The sequence below is a fragment of the Coturnix japonica genome, chromosome 10 (genome assembly GCF_001577835.2).
Source record: "Coturnix japonica isolate 7356 chromosome 10, Coturnix japonica 2.1, whole genome shotgun sequence".
NCBI lineage: Eukaryota > Metazoa > Chordata > Aves > Galliformes > Phasianidae > Coturnix > Coturnix japonica.
Window position 1 is genome coordinate 11,420,319 of NC_029525.1, and position 17,421 is coordinate 11,437,739.

The following is a 17,421-nucleotide window of genomic DNA, read 5'->3' on the forward strand; positions in this document are numbered from 1 at the left end:
GAGCCATACAAGCCTCCACACCACATCCACTGCTGGCCCACCAGGACCTGCAGTGCCAAATAATACTATGCACAGGCCAAACACTGCTTCTTTCTTGAGCTGAACTCATCCAGGACTACTCATGAGGCTTCCTTGAAAATCTCCATCTATCAGCCTTGGGAAGGATGAGTGTACTGTTGTTTTCAGAAGGGCTCTGTGACTCTCACAGTTTGACCGTATTGGAGGAAAGAAACAAAATCAAAAGGAACTTACTCAAAGGAGGAGCTTGGCTGCTGATAGTTTGCTTCTTCCTTTATTTTTGAGGAGTTGCTCCAGTTCCTAAGCAGTCTGTGAGGATTTGTGTTACAAGAAGAGACTGAACAGTCCATGGTCTCCACAGTCATCAGAAGTGAAGTTTCCTGGAGGGATTACTGGCAGAACAGCACTTTTTAAGGCATAATGCTGTTTCCTGGAAACATAACAAAGAAGATATCAGATTAAAGTACCTCATATTTATAATTACTCCCACAGACACCCGCCTTTTCCCGAGGTGCACACTAACACTACTGACCTTTCCTTTAAATAGGACCACATTGCAGACAATCTGGGCTGCAGGCTACTTTCTCTTCTTCGGTCTGTGGATTCAGTGTGATGGAGTCACAGGAGCACTGTGACTCAATACGGCCCAGAGATCCAATATTTCATTTATGACTCTTTTATCTGTCAGGCAGAACCATTCACCAAAGCTCTCTTTGAAATAAGGAATTTATTCAACCAGGACAATTGAATGCTGTGAGCAATATACTCACAGAAGCAGAGATTGCATGGGGCTGTGTCCTTGTGGAAGATACAGCATCGTACGTGAGAGCTTCCTTCTACCCCAGGACTCAGAGACTCTTTCCAGCAATGGCTGCAGAAACTTGGCAGCCTCCTGGCCTTCCAGCACAACAATGACACAGATAAGATCTATATATCCTATACGTTCAGTTTCTTGGCTGAGGAACTAGAGCCAGAGACCTTTTTTGGCATAAGGCTGGCCACATTTAGCATCTTTATGACAGTTCCTATTCCTGGATTTGCACTATAAAATTTCAGAGAGCACCTATACCAGTAATCTTCTGGACTTGATGGGTACAAGAGAGAAGTGTGAGTCCATGCTACAAACCCCCAAAATAAGGATAGTCCCTCTCAAAGGAACTTGTGCTGGTTTGCAGCCCAGCTCACGGCCAAGGAGAACCCCACACAGGGAACTCAACAGACCCATCCTCAATAGGACTGCTAAAGCAATGCATAAAAGGGGTTTATGCAGCAGAGGTGAGGAGATCGGAATCTTATCCTATTGTGTTTCCTGTCAATGTTCACCATTTACATATGCTGTTTATTCTGCAGCTCCTCTTTGCAGCCTCTGATGCAGGATTACTTGTAGTTGAAACACCTGGAATTTTAAGCAATGTCATTGTGCAATTAACAAGTGAAAAAATAACAAATTAAATTCAGATGGGGATCCCAAGCAAATGAATCTCCCGCTGACAGGTAAAGGCCTATTCATAGTTATCTGTTATACTGACTTAAAAGGAACAGCAGTTGCACAAACACATAAAGGAACTAGATTCCAAAATATTAGTCATGACCTTGTTAGAACAGTTGATATGGCATAACTCAGTCATGAAATAACACATAGAATGAGATATCATTATTAGTGCCAAGAGCTAATCTTCCAAAAGCTCAGACAATGTAATGCAAAGGAGATTTTAAAAGAAGCCCAACAAACTCATTTTTCATTATCTTCTGCCATCTTATTATTTCACAAGAGAGAAATCCATTAGCAATTCCACCAAGAACTAGATGGGGTGCTTAGTTATCTAACACTGCGATGCTCGCATCCCATGGCTATCTTGATGTCCCTGGAAAAGAGAAAGAGGAAAAGCAATGGGGTAATAAATTACCGTAACTGCTTCATTAAAACTTGGGACGCTGTAATTTTCAAGTTTATTTGGTATTATATTTGAATGAACCAAAAAGGCAACATTGTACAGTTACTTTATAAAATAAAGTTATTACGTAGTACATTAACCAAAGTCCCATTAAAAATAATAATAATCATCATCCTAAAAAGTCATTTGGGGACAGATTCTGTTCTTGCTCTTCTACACACACAATTTATGGAGCTGAATTCTGCAGCTCTCCTGCTTTTGGAAAGGTAGACAGGATTCGATCCCAGAAAACCATTCATTTCTTTATTTTTTATAACTCTTGCAGTTGCATTTTATCGTGTGTAATATATCAAGTGTATAAGGCATAAATACGAAAAACAGTTCAATATGCTCATCATCATTTTAATTAAATAATACAATCTAGGACACTTTTTTTTTTTTTCAATCACACCAAGGATTACAATGTACCTATAGCTTTAATTTATTTTTCTTTTTAAATACAAAAGTCTATCATGTAGTATACAGCATATACGAGTTGATAACTGGTTCACAAGGTCAACCACAATATTCTCACAGGTTTCTATTGTAGGACCTCCCCCTTGTCTGATACATTCTGTGCAGGGCTGAAGGGTCCCTCCTTCCTGGGCTGCTCTCCTCAGGCAGCAGCAGCCACCACTGCACCACCCCCTTACCTATTTTAAGCAAAGACGTGGAACTCAATGGGAAGACTTGGAATGTCCATTTTCCACAGGGGAACCCTAGGGATGACTATTTTCTATAAGGGAAGGCAAGGTGGCGGCTCCTGGAGGTATTTGTGAAGCATGAAGGTGGAGCCAGGCTCTGCCTTCCCCACTGCCCATGGGCTCCCAGCACTGCTGAGATGCTCCCAGACACTGCAGGAGCCAAATGGAGCTCCAATTAGGTATTTGTTCCAAACCACATGCTGGCATGCAGGGAAACCACTACCTCAATGGGACGGGTTGCCTTTGTGCAATGGGAGGATGGGCAAAAGCACCTCAGTAAATTAAATTAAGGGGTACTTGAGATGCTGAGCTCTTAGGTTCATGACTCCATTTCCTCCCAAATCCTCAGGATATCTGATGTCCCTAATGCAAAAATTCCTTGATGCCAACAAATGACATTAGGGCTTCCTGTTGCTACCTGGAACCAGTGAGATTTCTACATCTACAATCAACATAAATTGTGCATAAGGTAAAATGCAGAGCAATGGCCCTGCGGAGAGTATTCACATGTCTAAAATTAGACATCTTGCTGGCAGTTCTGAAACATCCCTGGGGGTTACTCTACCTGTCTATATTTACTACATTTGGAAGCTGAGCTCCTAAACATAGGTGCTCTGAATCACATGGTGATAGAAGGCCTAAGGGGAGCCCAAAATAGATAGTGTGAATTATTTCCTGCCTACAGTGACTCCATCCTGCAGCACCTGGAAGGAAAGAAAGATCTTAATATAGGAATGGGGAAAAAAACACACAGGATTTGGGTCAGGATTGCACCAGGAGGTGGAGGTTTTGGTGTAGGCTGTGTATCCCATCAACCCAGAGAGGGATGGGCAGGGAATGCTCTCACAGCTACTACATAGCTATGAAGGAGCCAAATTACCTTCCGTAGTGAACATTCACCAAAAGGATCTCATTCCCCTTAGAGGACCAGCAAGATCACATTAATTCGTGGAAATACTTTTTTGTAGTCATTTATTCCTGTCTATTTCTTCTATTGACAGAAGAGAAATACTGTCCAGGTATTTACTAACCATGGCAGGGAGTTTCTATCATAGCTTGAGAATTCCTTTTAACCTGCTATGTGCATTTGGGATAAAGCATTAAATGGATGTTTCTCACGGGGTTACAGACTTCTTGCTGCCCAGCAGAGTCAACCATCATTCTTATGTACATTAGCGCTAGGGACGCAGAAGGGCTCCCTGCACTGAATGCATTGCATTAACAGCAAGTTTCCACCAGTGCTGAAAAACTGTGCCCTTAATATAAGTGCTCAGTAACCACCAGCCCTGCAATCTGAAGAGCAATCTGAACTGTATAGAAGGCTTGCGGGAAAAGAAGCTCCATTAGTACCCATTATGCTGTGATTTATGTTATGGGCTTAAAATAGCAAAATTAAACCGTTCTATTTAATCTACAGTCTAAAAAAAGGCACAAAGACTTAGTGACAAAATTATAACTGTTCAGATTACATTTGCAAGAACTTTAGCAGAGCGTTGCTTAGATTTGCCAGCTTTGTTTGCTGGCAGGAGTGAAATTGAGACAATTCCACTGTCTGCGGAGGTAAAGAATACCCTTTTGGCAAGGCGTGTTTGCCAGCTCTATGCAAATGTTATTCAACAGAAGCAACTGAAACCTCTTTTGATTGCTTTAGAACATAATCTTTTTGGTCTGCAGCACATTGCACTTATCTAAGTACTCAGTGATGATAGTGGGTCTTAGGGCAAGACCAAATACAAAGAGCCCTTTTTAATCTGAACATAGGAATGAACTCTGTTCATGGCTACACAGTCTGCTTTCAATCCAATGATCATGGAATACATAAATACTATAAAATAAATACAATACATTCAGAGTTTTCTACATTGTAGAGAGCTTTAAGACCTTTGTAGCTCCCCACTGTAATGCATATAGAACATTCCCTTCTATACAGTGCTACCTGCAGGTACTCACACCTCCACTGAATGCAACATAGCTCAGACAACCTTGCCCTTTTGCTGGATTCTCATTCGTCTCTGATCCTGGAAAACATTATATTGTCTCTTTAGGAAAAAAAATAATATTGCACTTCTAAAAATGCATAAAAATCAAACCAAGTTTCCATCAGCTCTGCCACGCACACAGACCGTTACTTAAAGTAATACTTCTCAGGAAACGTTTTCTCTCATCGCTTTGCGTTGTGTCTGCATTGACAGCATTCTCCACCAGGACATCCTCAAAACATTCCTCCTTACCAAATTCCTTTACAGTTTTGCCACCGGGTGTTTGAAACACGGAATGAGCTATCTGAGATGCACGCAGCTGCAGTCACGGCTCTGTCCGTGGGTTCAGGATTTCATTGTACAAATGGGAACTACAATGACCAGGATCACGGTACAGGCGGCCGCTGCTATCAGGGCAGCTATCTTGCACACCTTTGCTCTTCTGAACTCGGCTTCTTTGCGCTTTAATAAGGAATCGTAGCCAGGAGTATAAATGTCTTCCATCCAGTATTCTAAGTTGTTTGGGTTCAAAGATTCTTGAGTCTAAAAATTAAAAGGAAAGAGTTGTTAACTGCCTGCGATCTGTCATCAATAAAGTAAGCAAAGCAATTGTGCCCAAAGACCCCCCAGCTGCTGTCAGGATAAAGTGAGCTGTGGCTGCTCCACACGTCCTTCCAACTCCACTTCTCCCAATCCCAATTCCATAAGACTGATGGAAATGGCAACAAAATAGTGCAAGAAATAAAATCCCTCAATGGTGTAATTCTGCTGCAGAATCCCCCAACACATCTGATTTGCCAGAAACATCATCATCTTGGGTGGCATTTAAACAAGATCTCTTTAATCTCCTTGGCAGCAAAGAAGTCAACAACTGGGCTGTTACTGCTTTCTAAATTATTAAAGCCCAGCTGGTAGGAAGGGTTCCTCACACACACTCCTTACAACTGACATTTTACAAAGCTAACCCTAATTTGGAATCTCAGAACCACGCGATATCCCAAGTTCTATGGGACCCATAAAGATCATAGAGTCCAACTTCTGGCTCCATATGTGCCCCCTCAAGACATTGGGTTTTTTGAGCATTTTGTTTCTTATGGTTTTTTTCTTCCCTCTTTTTTGTTTTGATTATAATTTTTGAGCTTTCCATTTCCACCTTGCTTGTTTGTTTTTTCTTCTCATCCTTTCTCCAAGGGAAAACCAGGGAGGGAGGGAAGTGGAAAATCCAACTAGCTGACATTGTGTTGCATTCAGCAGAAGGAAAGAAAGCAAATATGTTAAAAAGGAGAGGGGAAAAAGAAACCATTTTGAAAAATGACAACTTTTCCTTCAAGCTGCTCCTGAGTCTGAGATCCAAAAGGCCATTTCTTTATAAAAATGAAAAAGATTCCCTATAGAAATCTCCCTGTGAGAATACTCTAACATACACGTTGCTGTGCCATAACGGGCCCAATGCAAAGCTCGCTGGACCCAGCACAAAGAAACTCCAGCAGACTTGAGAGGGATTTGGGTAAGCCTTTAATTGGCTCATTGAGATTTGTGGCCATGAGCTACTGGCTGAAACCTCCCTCTGCCTGAAAGCACAATTTGCTTCATGTAAAGAAGCATTCCAAGGAGGGATTGTACAGCCACCTCAGAAATAAACAATTAAGCAACAGTTTCATGATCGTTTAATAGAGATCTCAATGACAGCTGAAGCAGAGACCATCAGCTGAGCCTCCACTCTGCACCATTTGTCCTGACAGTGCCTCGTTACGCACAGGACAAAGCACTGGGACCTCACCCAGACCCCATAACTTTGGTCCAAATGCCATTTTGCAATTTCTGCTATGAAGAAAGATCAGGAGAAGTTTTAAATGAACAAACAATAGTATAAACAAAAGCAAGGACAGCAACACTGTGCTTCAAGGAAATTATACTTTCGGACCCCTCTACACTGATATTGACCTTTTAACTACTTCAGAAGGAAGATGCATTATTTAAAAGGCCCATTACTGTTAATCAGCTTCCTTTCCCATTTCATTGCCAGATGTAGGAATGTTCATTAAGGCATAATGTATTTACTTTCAGTTCTAATAAACTTAATCACTGGGAAAAACCCACTCATCAGTCTGTGTCTGTTCTTTAAGTTTGTCAGTAAGCTCTATTATGAAGTCTAGACATGAGGTTTGTGGAGTAGATGCAGTTCCTACAGTCCTTTTAGGGGGGAGAGAATCAAACCCATAAAGTTTTATCACCTTTATCCTAAAGATAAACGATGGCACTAAGCTGCTTTCTCTGCTTTGCTCACAGTCATGCAGAGCTGCTTACATAGAAGAAAGCAGTCCTACAAGGACCAGATGGAGAACACTTCTCCCAGGGGAGTTGTGCTTCCAAATATCACCTCCCCAGTTGCCTCTGCTCAGCAGATAAGGGCTGCTTTGCTGCAGAGGAACTGCTTTCAGCCTATTCCTACTATAGTACATGGGCTGCAATGACAAAAGAAGGTATTTGGTAAACCCCTTGATGCTTTTAAATCCCAGAGAGCAGCAGGCAGCTGAGGTCCCTGTGCTGCTCGCTTTCTCTCTGAGTGCATTTCAGCCACTGCAAGGAGCAGAGCTTGGTGAGGATAAGGGTATTAGCTGAGCTGGGAGGCAAATATGCTGTGCCCAAATTCCTGCACGAGCATTCATGCAAGATGCACTATAGCGCTGTGGGGTGATGGCATGGACTGCTGATCAGCCCTGGGCTGTAGGTCAGTGTGCTCCAAACGCTGCCCTCCCAGCAGCTAACCAAGGCAGCTTGCTCACCTCTGGGACACACACATGCCTGCAAGCAGCCCAAAATGCCTGAAGTCAGCACCAGTCCCCTGCTGGCTCTACATGCTGCTATACAGAATCATAGAATTGTGTGAATTGGAGGGGACCTTTAAAGGTCATCTGGTCCAACTCCCCTACAATGAACAGGGACACCTACAGCTGACCAGGTGCTCAGAGCTCCATTCAACCTGACCCCTCTTACTGCAGTTTTAAATATACTGTGATTTGGGAAAATTTAAACTGTGAGTTTAATTAAATTTTAAATGTGAGTTTGTCTTCCACAAACCAACTCTGCTGTTTTCTGTCATTCTTTTTAGTCTATGTAGCTATGCCTGCATGAACAAGTTGTACAACCTGGTAGAAGCGGATCAGCAGAAAAGCAGTAAATCTCTCCTTTTGACTTTGAAGGGAGAGAAGTGGCTTGGGGCTACATCTGGTTTGGCTCATCAGTGGTTGGGAACACATCATTTGCTCAGGGGACACAATACACGATATATTTTAAAATGAACAAACCCAGTTGGCACTCTGCAGCATGAACCAAAATCAGGTAAGCAGGGACTACTGGGTGAACTACCACAAAAGGGCACACACTTGCAAGCTGAACTAAACTGTGAACAAGACGCATTATTAACCAGTCTGTTCTTCATGTGACTGTAGTCCCAACAGCCACTTCAGTGCTGTAACAGCAATGTGTTTTGAAAGGAGATACAGTATTGAACGTCTCCTACAAATATTTTGTTTCACGTTTCCAAAATGGAAAAAGCATTAACACAAATTCTCTGTGAACAGTTCAGACAGAACGAGGATAAAAGAAAAAGCAACAATGCCAGATTCTGCCCACTGCCCTGCTATGAGCAGGGAGCAGTTCATCTCCGCACCTCGTTATCTCTGTCTTCTTCATTACAGCTACCAGTGCCGTGATGGCTTAGCAGACATCTCTCCACTACAGAATAAGAGGGATCACCAACCCAGCAAGGATCATCATTCAGCAATCAAACATCCACATTTTTCTTTGTCCTTAGCAAGGATGGATAGGGATCAACCAGACTAGTGGCTCAACACAAAATAGCTCCCTTCCTGAGCTATCCAAATCCCTTCTTAAATGCACATTCTGGCAACATCTGCTCACAAACAAGCCAATCACATCAGACAAATGGGACTCACTTGTAGATCCAATGCTGCAATCTTGCCTTTATCCCCTGAATTCCTTGTGTATTCTTCTATGGTCCACGATGGCTGGGCGCGTTTCACTTCAGCCAGTTCTGTCAACCTCATGTCTGTGTAGAGCGGGTTGCTTTTCATGTGTGACTTGAGTGATGCAGGATAAGGATGAGGACTAAAGACTTGTTCAATCAAGAAAGCATCTTTTGGCTGTTTGGGGAGTCTGTGTGGCTGTGGGATTTCATATTGCCTGTCTGCCTGCAATAGGGTTCAAAAGAATTTGAGAAAAGAAACAGGACTATGAGGGAGTTAAACACAGAGGACAGAGATATCCCTTTCAAACTCACCATAAGATATTGCTTAGGTCACAATAAGAAAAGTACCAGCTAGAACAAAGGCTTTGGTTGGCCTTAATCTGTTTGCCCACCCTCTTCTCACAACCAGATCAAAGAGGTATTTTACAGACTTGGCTCTCCACAGCATGAACACAAAGATGCAAAGAGGAAATTTAGGTTTTGTACTATTTGCAGGTTATAAAACTATTCTGAAAATATCCCTGACATGCAGAAAATCCTGACCTGGTAAAGCAATCCATGCAAGCTTCCAGACTTGTGTTTCCAGACCAGATCTTGTCAGGGGGGGGGGGGGTTTCAGACACTTGTAAACAACTGACAGTCAGATATGTAACTACAGTTTGTATCTCACGGTGCACATACAAGGACTCTTTTCCTCAGTGATTTGAAACCATGAATATATTTTGTTGCCTTTTAAATATGCTTCTCTGATAATAGCCATCACAATGCAATTTCAAACCATCCTTTTAAACCAACCTCTGGAGAATTTCAGACTGTAACAATTTTCCTCACACTCTTTTCAATAAGTTAATTACCTGGCCTCCTTACATGATGAAGATGAAGAACATCATCTTCTCTGGAAGACTTCACCCAAATTACTCCTCTCTCTTTACAAAAGAGTGAAGTGATTTTAGGGACAACTTGACCACATTTCAGCTGCTCAGCACAAAATACATAGGTACAAAAATCACTCAATTACGATAACAATGAAGACAGGAATAACATGGCAGGACAAAGTATTGTCATACCCTGAGGCTCCTGATGACTGTGGAAAGCATTCATAACCAGATTATTTTTAAGTGCTTATTAAGGGAGTTAAGGTTTAAATTACCTCTTTAGATTTCCTGTGCCAGTCCTTGTTTTCTCCTCCATCTCTATCTTTTATCTCCTCCTCTGTGATGCCAACTTTGTTGGTATAAGTAATGGCTCTCCAGTCTCGAGGAGAGTTTGAAATGCTTGCTATTTTGGATTCAGTTGCACTATTTTCCTCTGTTAACGATCTTGATGACCTCCTAGTAAACAGACTTTTTTTTAAGGCTTTTACTCGAAGACTCTCACTGTTACTTCCACTGGCATCTGAACAGCACCATTCAGGATTGTTCTCTAGCTTGCCTCCATGAGGAGTGCTGTGGCACTGAAATATCTGTGGGGAGTTGCTTTCATCTGATGCAGCATCGCTCGTCAGTGAGTTGAGATCTATTTGTACACTGACCTTCTCTGGCTGCTGAATTTTTTGATCTAACTTGCTTAATTTCCCCAGGACTTGGGAGATTTCTTCTCGGACACCTGAGAGCGATTCGAGTTTCTTCTCTATTTCGCCAATCCTCAAAACTAATTTGCAGACACTCGTTTTCAGTTCATCATCCACGTTACCCATATCTGCCCGGACTACTTTATCTAATTTGTTGCAGGCGCTCCCGTTGGAGATTTTAGTCAAATTGTGCTCAGGTGAGCTGTCACAGTCTGATTTATGCACCTGAGACAAGGAACCAGTGCTATTGTAGCACGAAGACTGCATCACTCCCGTGGACCCACTGATACTCATGTCATCCAAAAACCGGAAAATGTCACTGATATCATCGCTCACAATTTCAGAGTCATCGTCTGAGTGCTTAAGAGAGTGCCGCTCTGCATACTTGGCTTGGCCAGGTGCACATAAATCCTTGCATTTCTTGTGGTCCAGGACTAGCTGCTCCGTTTGTGTTCCAACGCTCGTGGTTCTGTCGATGCTTAAGATTTGAACAGAAGTACAATTAATGCTTTTGTCCTTAAATTTCTTGATTGGCTCATGCTTTTCCACATCTAGAATAGAAGGAATTTCCTTGGATTTGTGTCCATTCTGCTTCACAGCATAGTTCGTCTGCATAATGGGTTGCTGATCCTTTGGATTTAGGTAGGATTTATGTCTGTCAGTTGAAGGGAAGTTTGGGGATGGGTTGTTTGAGCTCTGGTACCGCGGCTTCTCTTCTGACTGCTTTCTATTAAAAAATGATCGTTCAAAGTCAGGTACCTCCTCAGTATTTAAACTCCAGCTTTTAGCTGGCCAGGCAGTTTGTTTGGTTGGTTTTCCAGTCCACTTTTTGGTGTCCTGGGGCCCAAGAATAGTCGTTGGGCCAAAATACGTTGAAGCCTGTAGATCATCTAAGCTTTCATGCTTCACTCGTCTTTTATCTGGAATTGGAGAATAAACTGGATTCAAATACTGGCTGCTGTATGGCATTTCAAAGCTGTGGTTGAAAAAAGTCTGCTTAGAGCTTTCTTTTCTGTTCTGAGGCTCTCTGTGTCCATCTTCTGGCTTTTTGCTGGATGGTATTAAGTTGGGAGATATTGTAATCAGATTATGAAAATCTTCTTTGAATATATTTCTTTTCTGGACACACGACTGCATCACGAATGGCTCGTCATTTGAAATGAAAGTTTCTTTCAGGCCTGTGCTTATAGGCAAAGAATCCTGGTCTGAAATAGATTCATTTTCAATGTTCATGGGGAAATACGTGCTCTGCATCTCACATGGCGGAGATGTGGCGATGGAGTAGGAAGCCAGAGCCTGCAGCCTATCCAGAGAGGCAGCCCGGCCCTTCATCTCCTTGTTAACTCCAAGCAAGAAGTTCGGCTCTGACGAGGGAACAAACTGCTGGCAGTCTTTGCAGTCCATCTTCCTGCATTTTGAAGACCTCCTGATTGCAAAGCCCTGGCTGAAGTCCTGCTCGCTCAGCTCACAGTTGGGCACACACTCTGCCATGTTGCAGATCTCTGTGTCAGACCTACATGACTCAAAGGACTCCTTCTTCTTCACTTTCTGCCTTGCGACTGGAAGTTTCTCCTTGGCCACTCCCCCGTTCATTTGTATGAGATTGAATATCGTTACTATATCTGCTGCCACCATGATTTTCTTTGATTGCTGATTGTTTACAGTGCATCGCATTTTGTCTTTGAATAAAGTCGCTGGGAAATTAGGATCCAGGCAAGCAGTGTAAAACAACACGCTACGGAGTTTGGCCAGCTGGGACAGATCAAACCTTGCACAGAGTGATTTGCAGAGATCCTGGTAGGAAACAGTGTTCTGCTTTGTGTCCAGCTCCTCCAAGATCTTCACCAGGAAGAGTGAGGTCTCCTGGTTGGACTCCATAGCTTAAGTGTATTTTGTCGTTTAGCTGGAAACTGTGTTCGACTTCTACAGCAACACACAACAGCAAACAGAAAAGATTGTAAGTCACCCATAGATAATACGTACAGAACCTTGTAATTCAGCCACAGATGGGATTTGACTCCCTAGTCATGCAATCAAGGGCTCGGTTGTATAACCCAGACCCAAATATCCAACCTCCAAGGCTGTAATCCTAACATCAATTAAGTCAACAGTGCTTAAATGGAAGCAGGATTTCATCCAAGGAGGCTCATTTGTGTCAGTATCTGCCAAAATGAGCAAGTGAATAAACAGTAGGAGCTTTGCAGGGGCTGAACTCGTGGCAGATGTACCGTGACAACCTGCTTGCTATTGGGCTTTCACAAACTAAGAATACAAAGAGTTAAGACAAAAAAAATCTCACAATCTTGAAACCGATCCAGCAGATGCCAGAGGGCTGCCTGCCAATCAAGGAGCATCTGAAGGCTGAGAAATATCAAGGACAGAGCACGTCCTCTTCAGCGATGTGCTCCCAGAGAAAGCTGGGCACTGCAGCTCCATTCACCAGCCTGAAGAGACAGGGCAGAGGTGGGAGCAAAGGCTGCATGTTACTATGAATAACAGGAATAACTCAAGCAAGGACAGCTAATGTGAGCAATGTATTGGGGAGGTTGTAAAACCGTGCTTTCAGAGTGGGAACCAACCTCTGGCTGTTACGGCTCTGGAAAGGATGCTAACACTTCACAGGACTTGGCAGGTCACAGTATGCTGCAAAATTCCTATGCTCAGTCACTTGTTCTCCTTACTCATAGGAATGACACAAATATTTCTCCTTCCCCAAAGGCTGTGGTATCTCCCCCCATTCACTCCCACCCTGAGAATGATTATATCCATCTGAATGGCACAGCACAGGTTTGGCTTGCAAGATTCTTTACTAATCTTTTAAAAAGCCACCCCCCTCCCATCCAAAAACATCAGAATTCCTGAGCAGAAACACTGAACTCCTCCTTCTCCTGTGGCCTTTCATCTTGACCTGATGTTACACTGCTGATCCCTATCAGTGTCAGAAGCCAGCGTACACCAGCTTTCATAGCCAACATCACAGCAGCACCTTCCACAGGGATAAAAAGAAAAAGAAAAGCCTGTAAGGAAATCTCCATGCAGATTTTCTTTTTTATTTCAGAAGCACCTTCCTGCTGCCTGCAATCAGGAGTTGAGTAGCAACAGCATGAATGTGTCCCTCTGATAGTAAACACCACCCTCAGAAACCAGCGGCTACAGGGATTTTCAGGCACCTCTGCTGCAAGCATGTTTGCTTTTAAAGCTCCCGTATTATGCACAGCAGCACAGCTCTTCTGCTAACTGACAGAAGAGCAAAAATGTTCTATTGCTTAGTGCTCAGCTGCAGAAAGTAATGCTGAAAGCTGCAGGAGGATGGCTGTACCCCTTTCCTCTTTATCAACTGAGTGTGCTTGTGCACAGCCTCTTTATTACCCTGCCTTTGCATCTGTCTGACATGTCACCATTAGGAAATGAAGCATCCTAGCCAGGTCCAAGCTGCTCTAGTCTGCCACCAAAGCTACCAAGCGCTCCCAGAATTAACTTGACATGTGGGGCCAGCAACCAGGAGAGCAGCGCAGCAACTCAATTTTCAGTATGCTATAAATCTGCCATTTGTGGAAACGGTGGCAATTTGCTGTTTTACCACCTCAGAGCTGAATACAAGCAAAAGCAAACATCTCCTCCCTTCTGGAGCTTCACAGCTTCTCACTGAATCCACACCCGGACATGCATTTTCACAGCCTGATGTACACTTTGCTCTGCCTGTACCAGTCTGACAAAGCCCTGCTTTCTCTGTTTTTTAAGATTGGAAAAGACCATCACCCAGTCCAACCATCAATGCACCCCCACCATGCCCACTGACCACATCCCTCAGTGCCACATCCCCATGGTTCTTGAACACCTCCAGAGATGGTGACTCCACCACCTTCCTGGGCAGCTGTGCCAATGCCTCATCTCTCTTTCTGAGAAGAAATTTCTCCTAACACCCAACCTGAACCTCCCCTGGTGCAACTCAAAGCCATTACCTCTAGTCCTACAACTTAGGTGCAGTCTGTTTTTCAAAGTGCTGAGTGTTGACATCTTCCGTAGGGTTCAGAGGAAGCTCTACGCAATCCCATGTCTCACATTGCTCAGCTGGACCAGCACCAGCAAGGCGATGGTAAGGCAGCTAATGGGGAAGCATGGGAACAAGGAGGTGACAAAAGCTTTGAAACAGAGTCATTTAGAGAAATGACCCTGTATAGGTGGGAATTTGGCCAGTTTGCACAACTGAGGCTGAGCTTTGGGATCTGGGAATGGAAAAGGCAGGCTAGAAAATTAGATGCAGGCCTTGAGGAGAAACAAGCTAGCTGGGAGCTGGAATCATTCCCTCTTCACTCCTTGGCTGCTCACAAACACCTCTCCAGTGTGAACGTGCTCAGGTGCAAAAGCTTCATTGGGCTTCAGACTGAGCATAGAAATGAGAGCACTCCTGTGTCAGAGCATCAGAAACTCTGCCAGTGGAACACACAGCAGATTCACCCTGCGAGAATAAAATAAGGTGTAATACCACAGAAGGACTAAATATGACAGCCCCCAAATCTTGTTTCCAGGCGAAGCTGGTGCCCAGGCTTTCAGTGGCAAGTTACAGTCTCCTGTCTCTTGTTATACCTGTGACAGAGGCAGCAGCCTCCTGGCAAGTCACCGTAGGAGCTGCCACATCCCCGGCACTGGGGCCATGTTCATTCATCACGTCTCAAAGCAAGACCAGAATAGACCTGGACGTGGCACGCAAATGCAAAGCTCCAAAATAAGAACAGGAAGAACTTTCAGAGAGGGCACAGAGTCATGAACCAGTCAAAGGCAGCAAAGAGAATGAAAGCACCCACAGCAAGCACATCAGCACGGAAGGATGGAGGGGGGGAATGCACACATGGCCTCAATTCCACCTGAGTTCTCCTGCCTTATCTTCATAGTCAGCCCTCCCCAGGCCAATTTTATCCTCCAGAGAGATGGAGCATACTGGGCACAGGGACAGGATCCAGCTTATTTATCCTCAGCAAGACAGCTTCTGATCAAACAGGCCACTTAACACTTCATCCTTAATGATTTTCTTCTATTAACTCCAGGAGAGTTACTTGGACTTAGCTTCCTCAGCCTCGACATCTGCAGCCCTAATAGCACAATTATATCACAGCGTGGACTGTGCAGCATCATATTGCACGGGCAGTCGATGGGCTCTGGCTCTGACTGTGTGCAGATGAGCTCCGGGCTCACCACAAATCAATTCCTTTTGCCCTGCACCAAAAGCAGCGAGTGGAGCTCTCGTCTTACCACAAAGATGCTCGCAGCCTCTGGGGGTACAAACCAAGAGTATGGAAGCCTCCATCACAAGGAGAATGTGCTGTTGTTTTTTCTGGTGGCTCAACTCAGAGCTGGGGCATGACAGCTACAGCCCAAACCCTGCTTTGGGGCATACCAATCCCAACATGGGACTCCAAGTCCCACCTCTGGCAATGGAAAGGTGCCTTGCACGAGCCCAGATAGGAGCTGCTGGCAGTCAGCTCATGTTAACCCTCTCCATGGTGCCCTTCCTCGTTTCCTTCCCTGCTCTCAGTGTCTCTGACATTTGCTCTCCCTATTTCCCAGCACTCACACATGGATGTGGTTACCAGAGTCATCACTTCCCTCTTCCCTTGGTTTGCTGTTGTTCTACCTCTGTTGTTGACTATCGGGCCACCCTACAGCACTATCACCTCAACCACAGATAGATGCAATCCTCACATCAATTCCCCCAGGAACAGAGAGCTACTTCAGTGCAGGAGAACATTAATACAGAGGCTGTAATATGCTGTTTTACTATTAGCTTCAGCTCATAAATCTTACAGCCTGTCTTCCCCGCGCCAGATACAATAAAACAAGGCAAGCAGGGTACACTGCATGAAACATGGAATGCATGGAGACGGGGCTCTGGTTTTGTTTTCTCTCACACTCACAAACACATCTCACTGCCCACACGTTAAGAAATGCTGATGGACGAGCACCTCAATCTCTGTTTGCTTTCCACCCGGTGGAAGCAGAGTCCCTTCTCACATGCCTTATTCCTCCCCCTGTTTCTGCTCATTAAAAAGAAAACTCCAAAGTGCACTTCAGAGCCCTGTCCATGCAATGGGAATGGAAAAGCCCACTCAAGCAGCTCTGGCTCACACAGCAGCATTGGAGAGACCATAACCTCAGGGTGGAGGGAGCTGTGCTGGCTCTGCGCTGTGCTGCCCTGCCAGGGTTTTAATTCACTCCTCTGGAGCCAGAGGGGAAGAATGGCTGCAGACAGACAGCCCGGAGGGGCTCATTCACTGGCTCTGTTCTGCACAGGAACAATGCACACTTAGCATCTTTACGGGCATCGCCACCGCCAACCCCATCCATGTTCACCCGGGGTGGGCTGACAATGGGAGAAGTTGCTGTTTTCTAGCACTGTGTTTAAACAATCCCTGTGAAAGCACACTGTGCTAACCCAGCTCCCATACTGTAAAGAGACTCTGCATTTCAGCTCCCCAATAAAATCCAGCAGCCTCCAAAGCCTTCCAGGGCATCGGTTGATGGGGAACTTGTGGGTAAAGGCAGCGTGTCCCCACAGCAGTGTCAAACAGGGTTTGCCGTAGGTTTTCTTCACACAATAACATCAGGCTTATTATTTGTATTGTTTGGTTATGTAACACGGGTTAATGTTTCTGTATGGTCTGGCAAAGTGCAAACAATCAGTCTAAAACCATGCAATAAATTACTTGAATTATTACTGCATCATATGCTCCCAGTTGTTCTTTGCCAACTACTGGCCAACAAGCACACACAAACACTGTCCTGCCAATGCATTATATCAAAGCACACCCAAATTAATTTCTTTTTTTCCCCAAAAAATTTCTGCACAGTGAAACAAAAATCACTGCAAACACTGCCAGACAAACACAGATCAAGTCAAACACAAGCGAATCGTTCCATCTGTGCTCTGCCTGCGTTTCTGCATGGCAAACCTACAAACACACTGGACCTGACTTCACTCAGATGGGCTTCCTCAATCCAGGGGTTGCAGAATCTCCAGCAGGGATTTAGGGGCCAGTGTTGGGGCTCACAGTGTTGGTCACCTCCAAAGACAAACCAATCTGTGTAGGACTATGCCTCATGCCAAAGTCATGGAGTTTTGAGATTTTTAAGTCTCCCCTTTCTGGGGAAGCCCAACAAAGAGGTGACACCCCCAGGTGTCAGCAAAACACCGGGGACTTCCATCCTGCACCCCATATCTCCAACATCG

General features: G+C 44.3%; 1 protein-coding gene across 3 annotated transcripts in view; it reads right to left on the reverse strand.

Annotated features, from left to right (window-relative positions):
- Positions 1-1,938: 1,938 nt before the first annotated feature.
- Positions 1,939-17,421, reverse strand: part of MINAR1 (membrane integral NOTCH2 associated receptor 1) — a 46,915-nt gene continuing 31,432 nt past the window's right edge. For 2 of the 3 annotated variants that reach the window (XM_032446892.1, XM_015873098.2), the window contains exons 2-4: positions 9,777-12,119; positions 8,595-8,849; positions 1,939-5,178 (exon numbers count right to left, since the gene is read on the reverse strand). In XM_032446892.1, coding sequence (XP_032302783.1) covers positions 4,981-5,178; positions 8,595-8,849; positions 9,777-12,074 — 2,751 coding nt within the window. In that variant the 5' untranslated portion in view covers positions 12,075-12,119 and the 3' untranslated portion in view covers positions 1,939-4,980. Of the gene's footprint in view, positions 5,179-8,594; positions 8,890-9,776; positions 12,120-17,421 lie in introns of those variants that run through there. The other variant, XM_032446893.1, reaches the window with a different exon arrangement.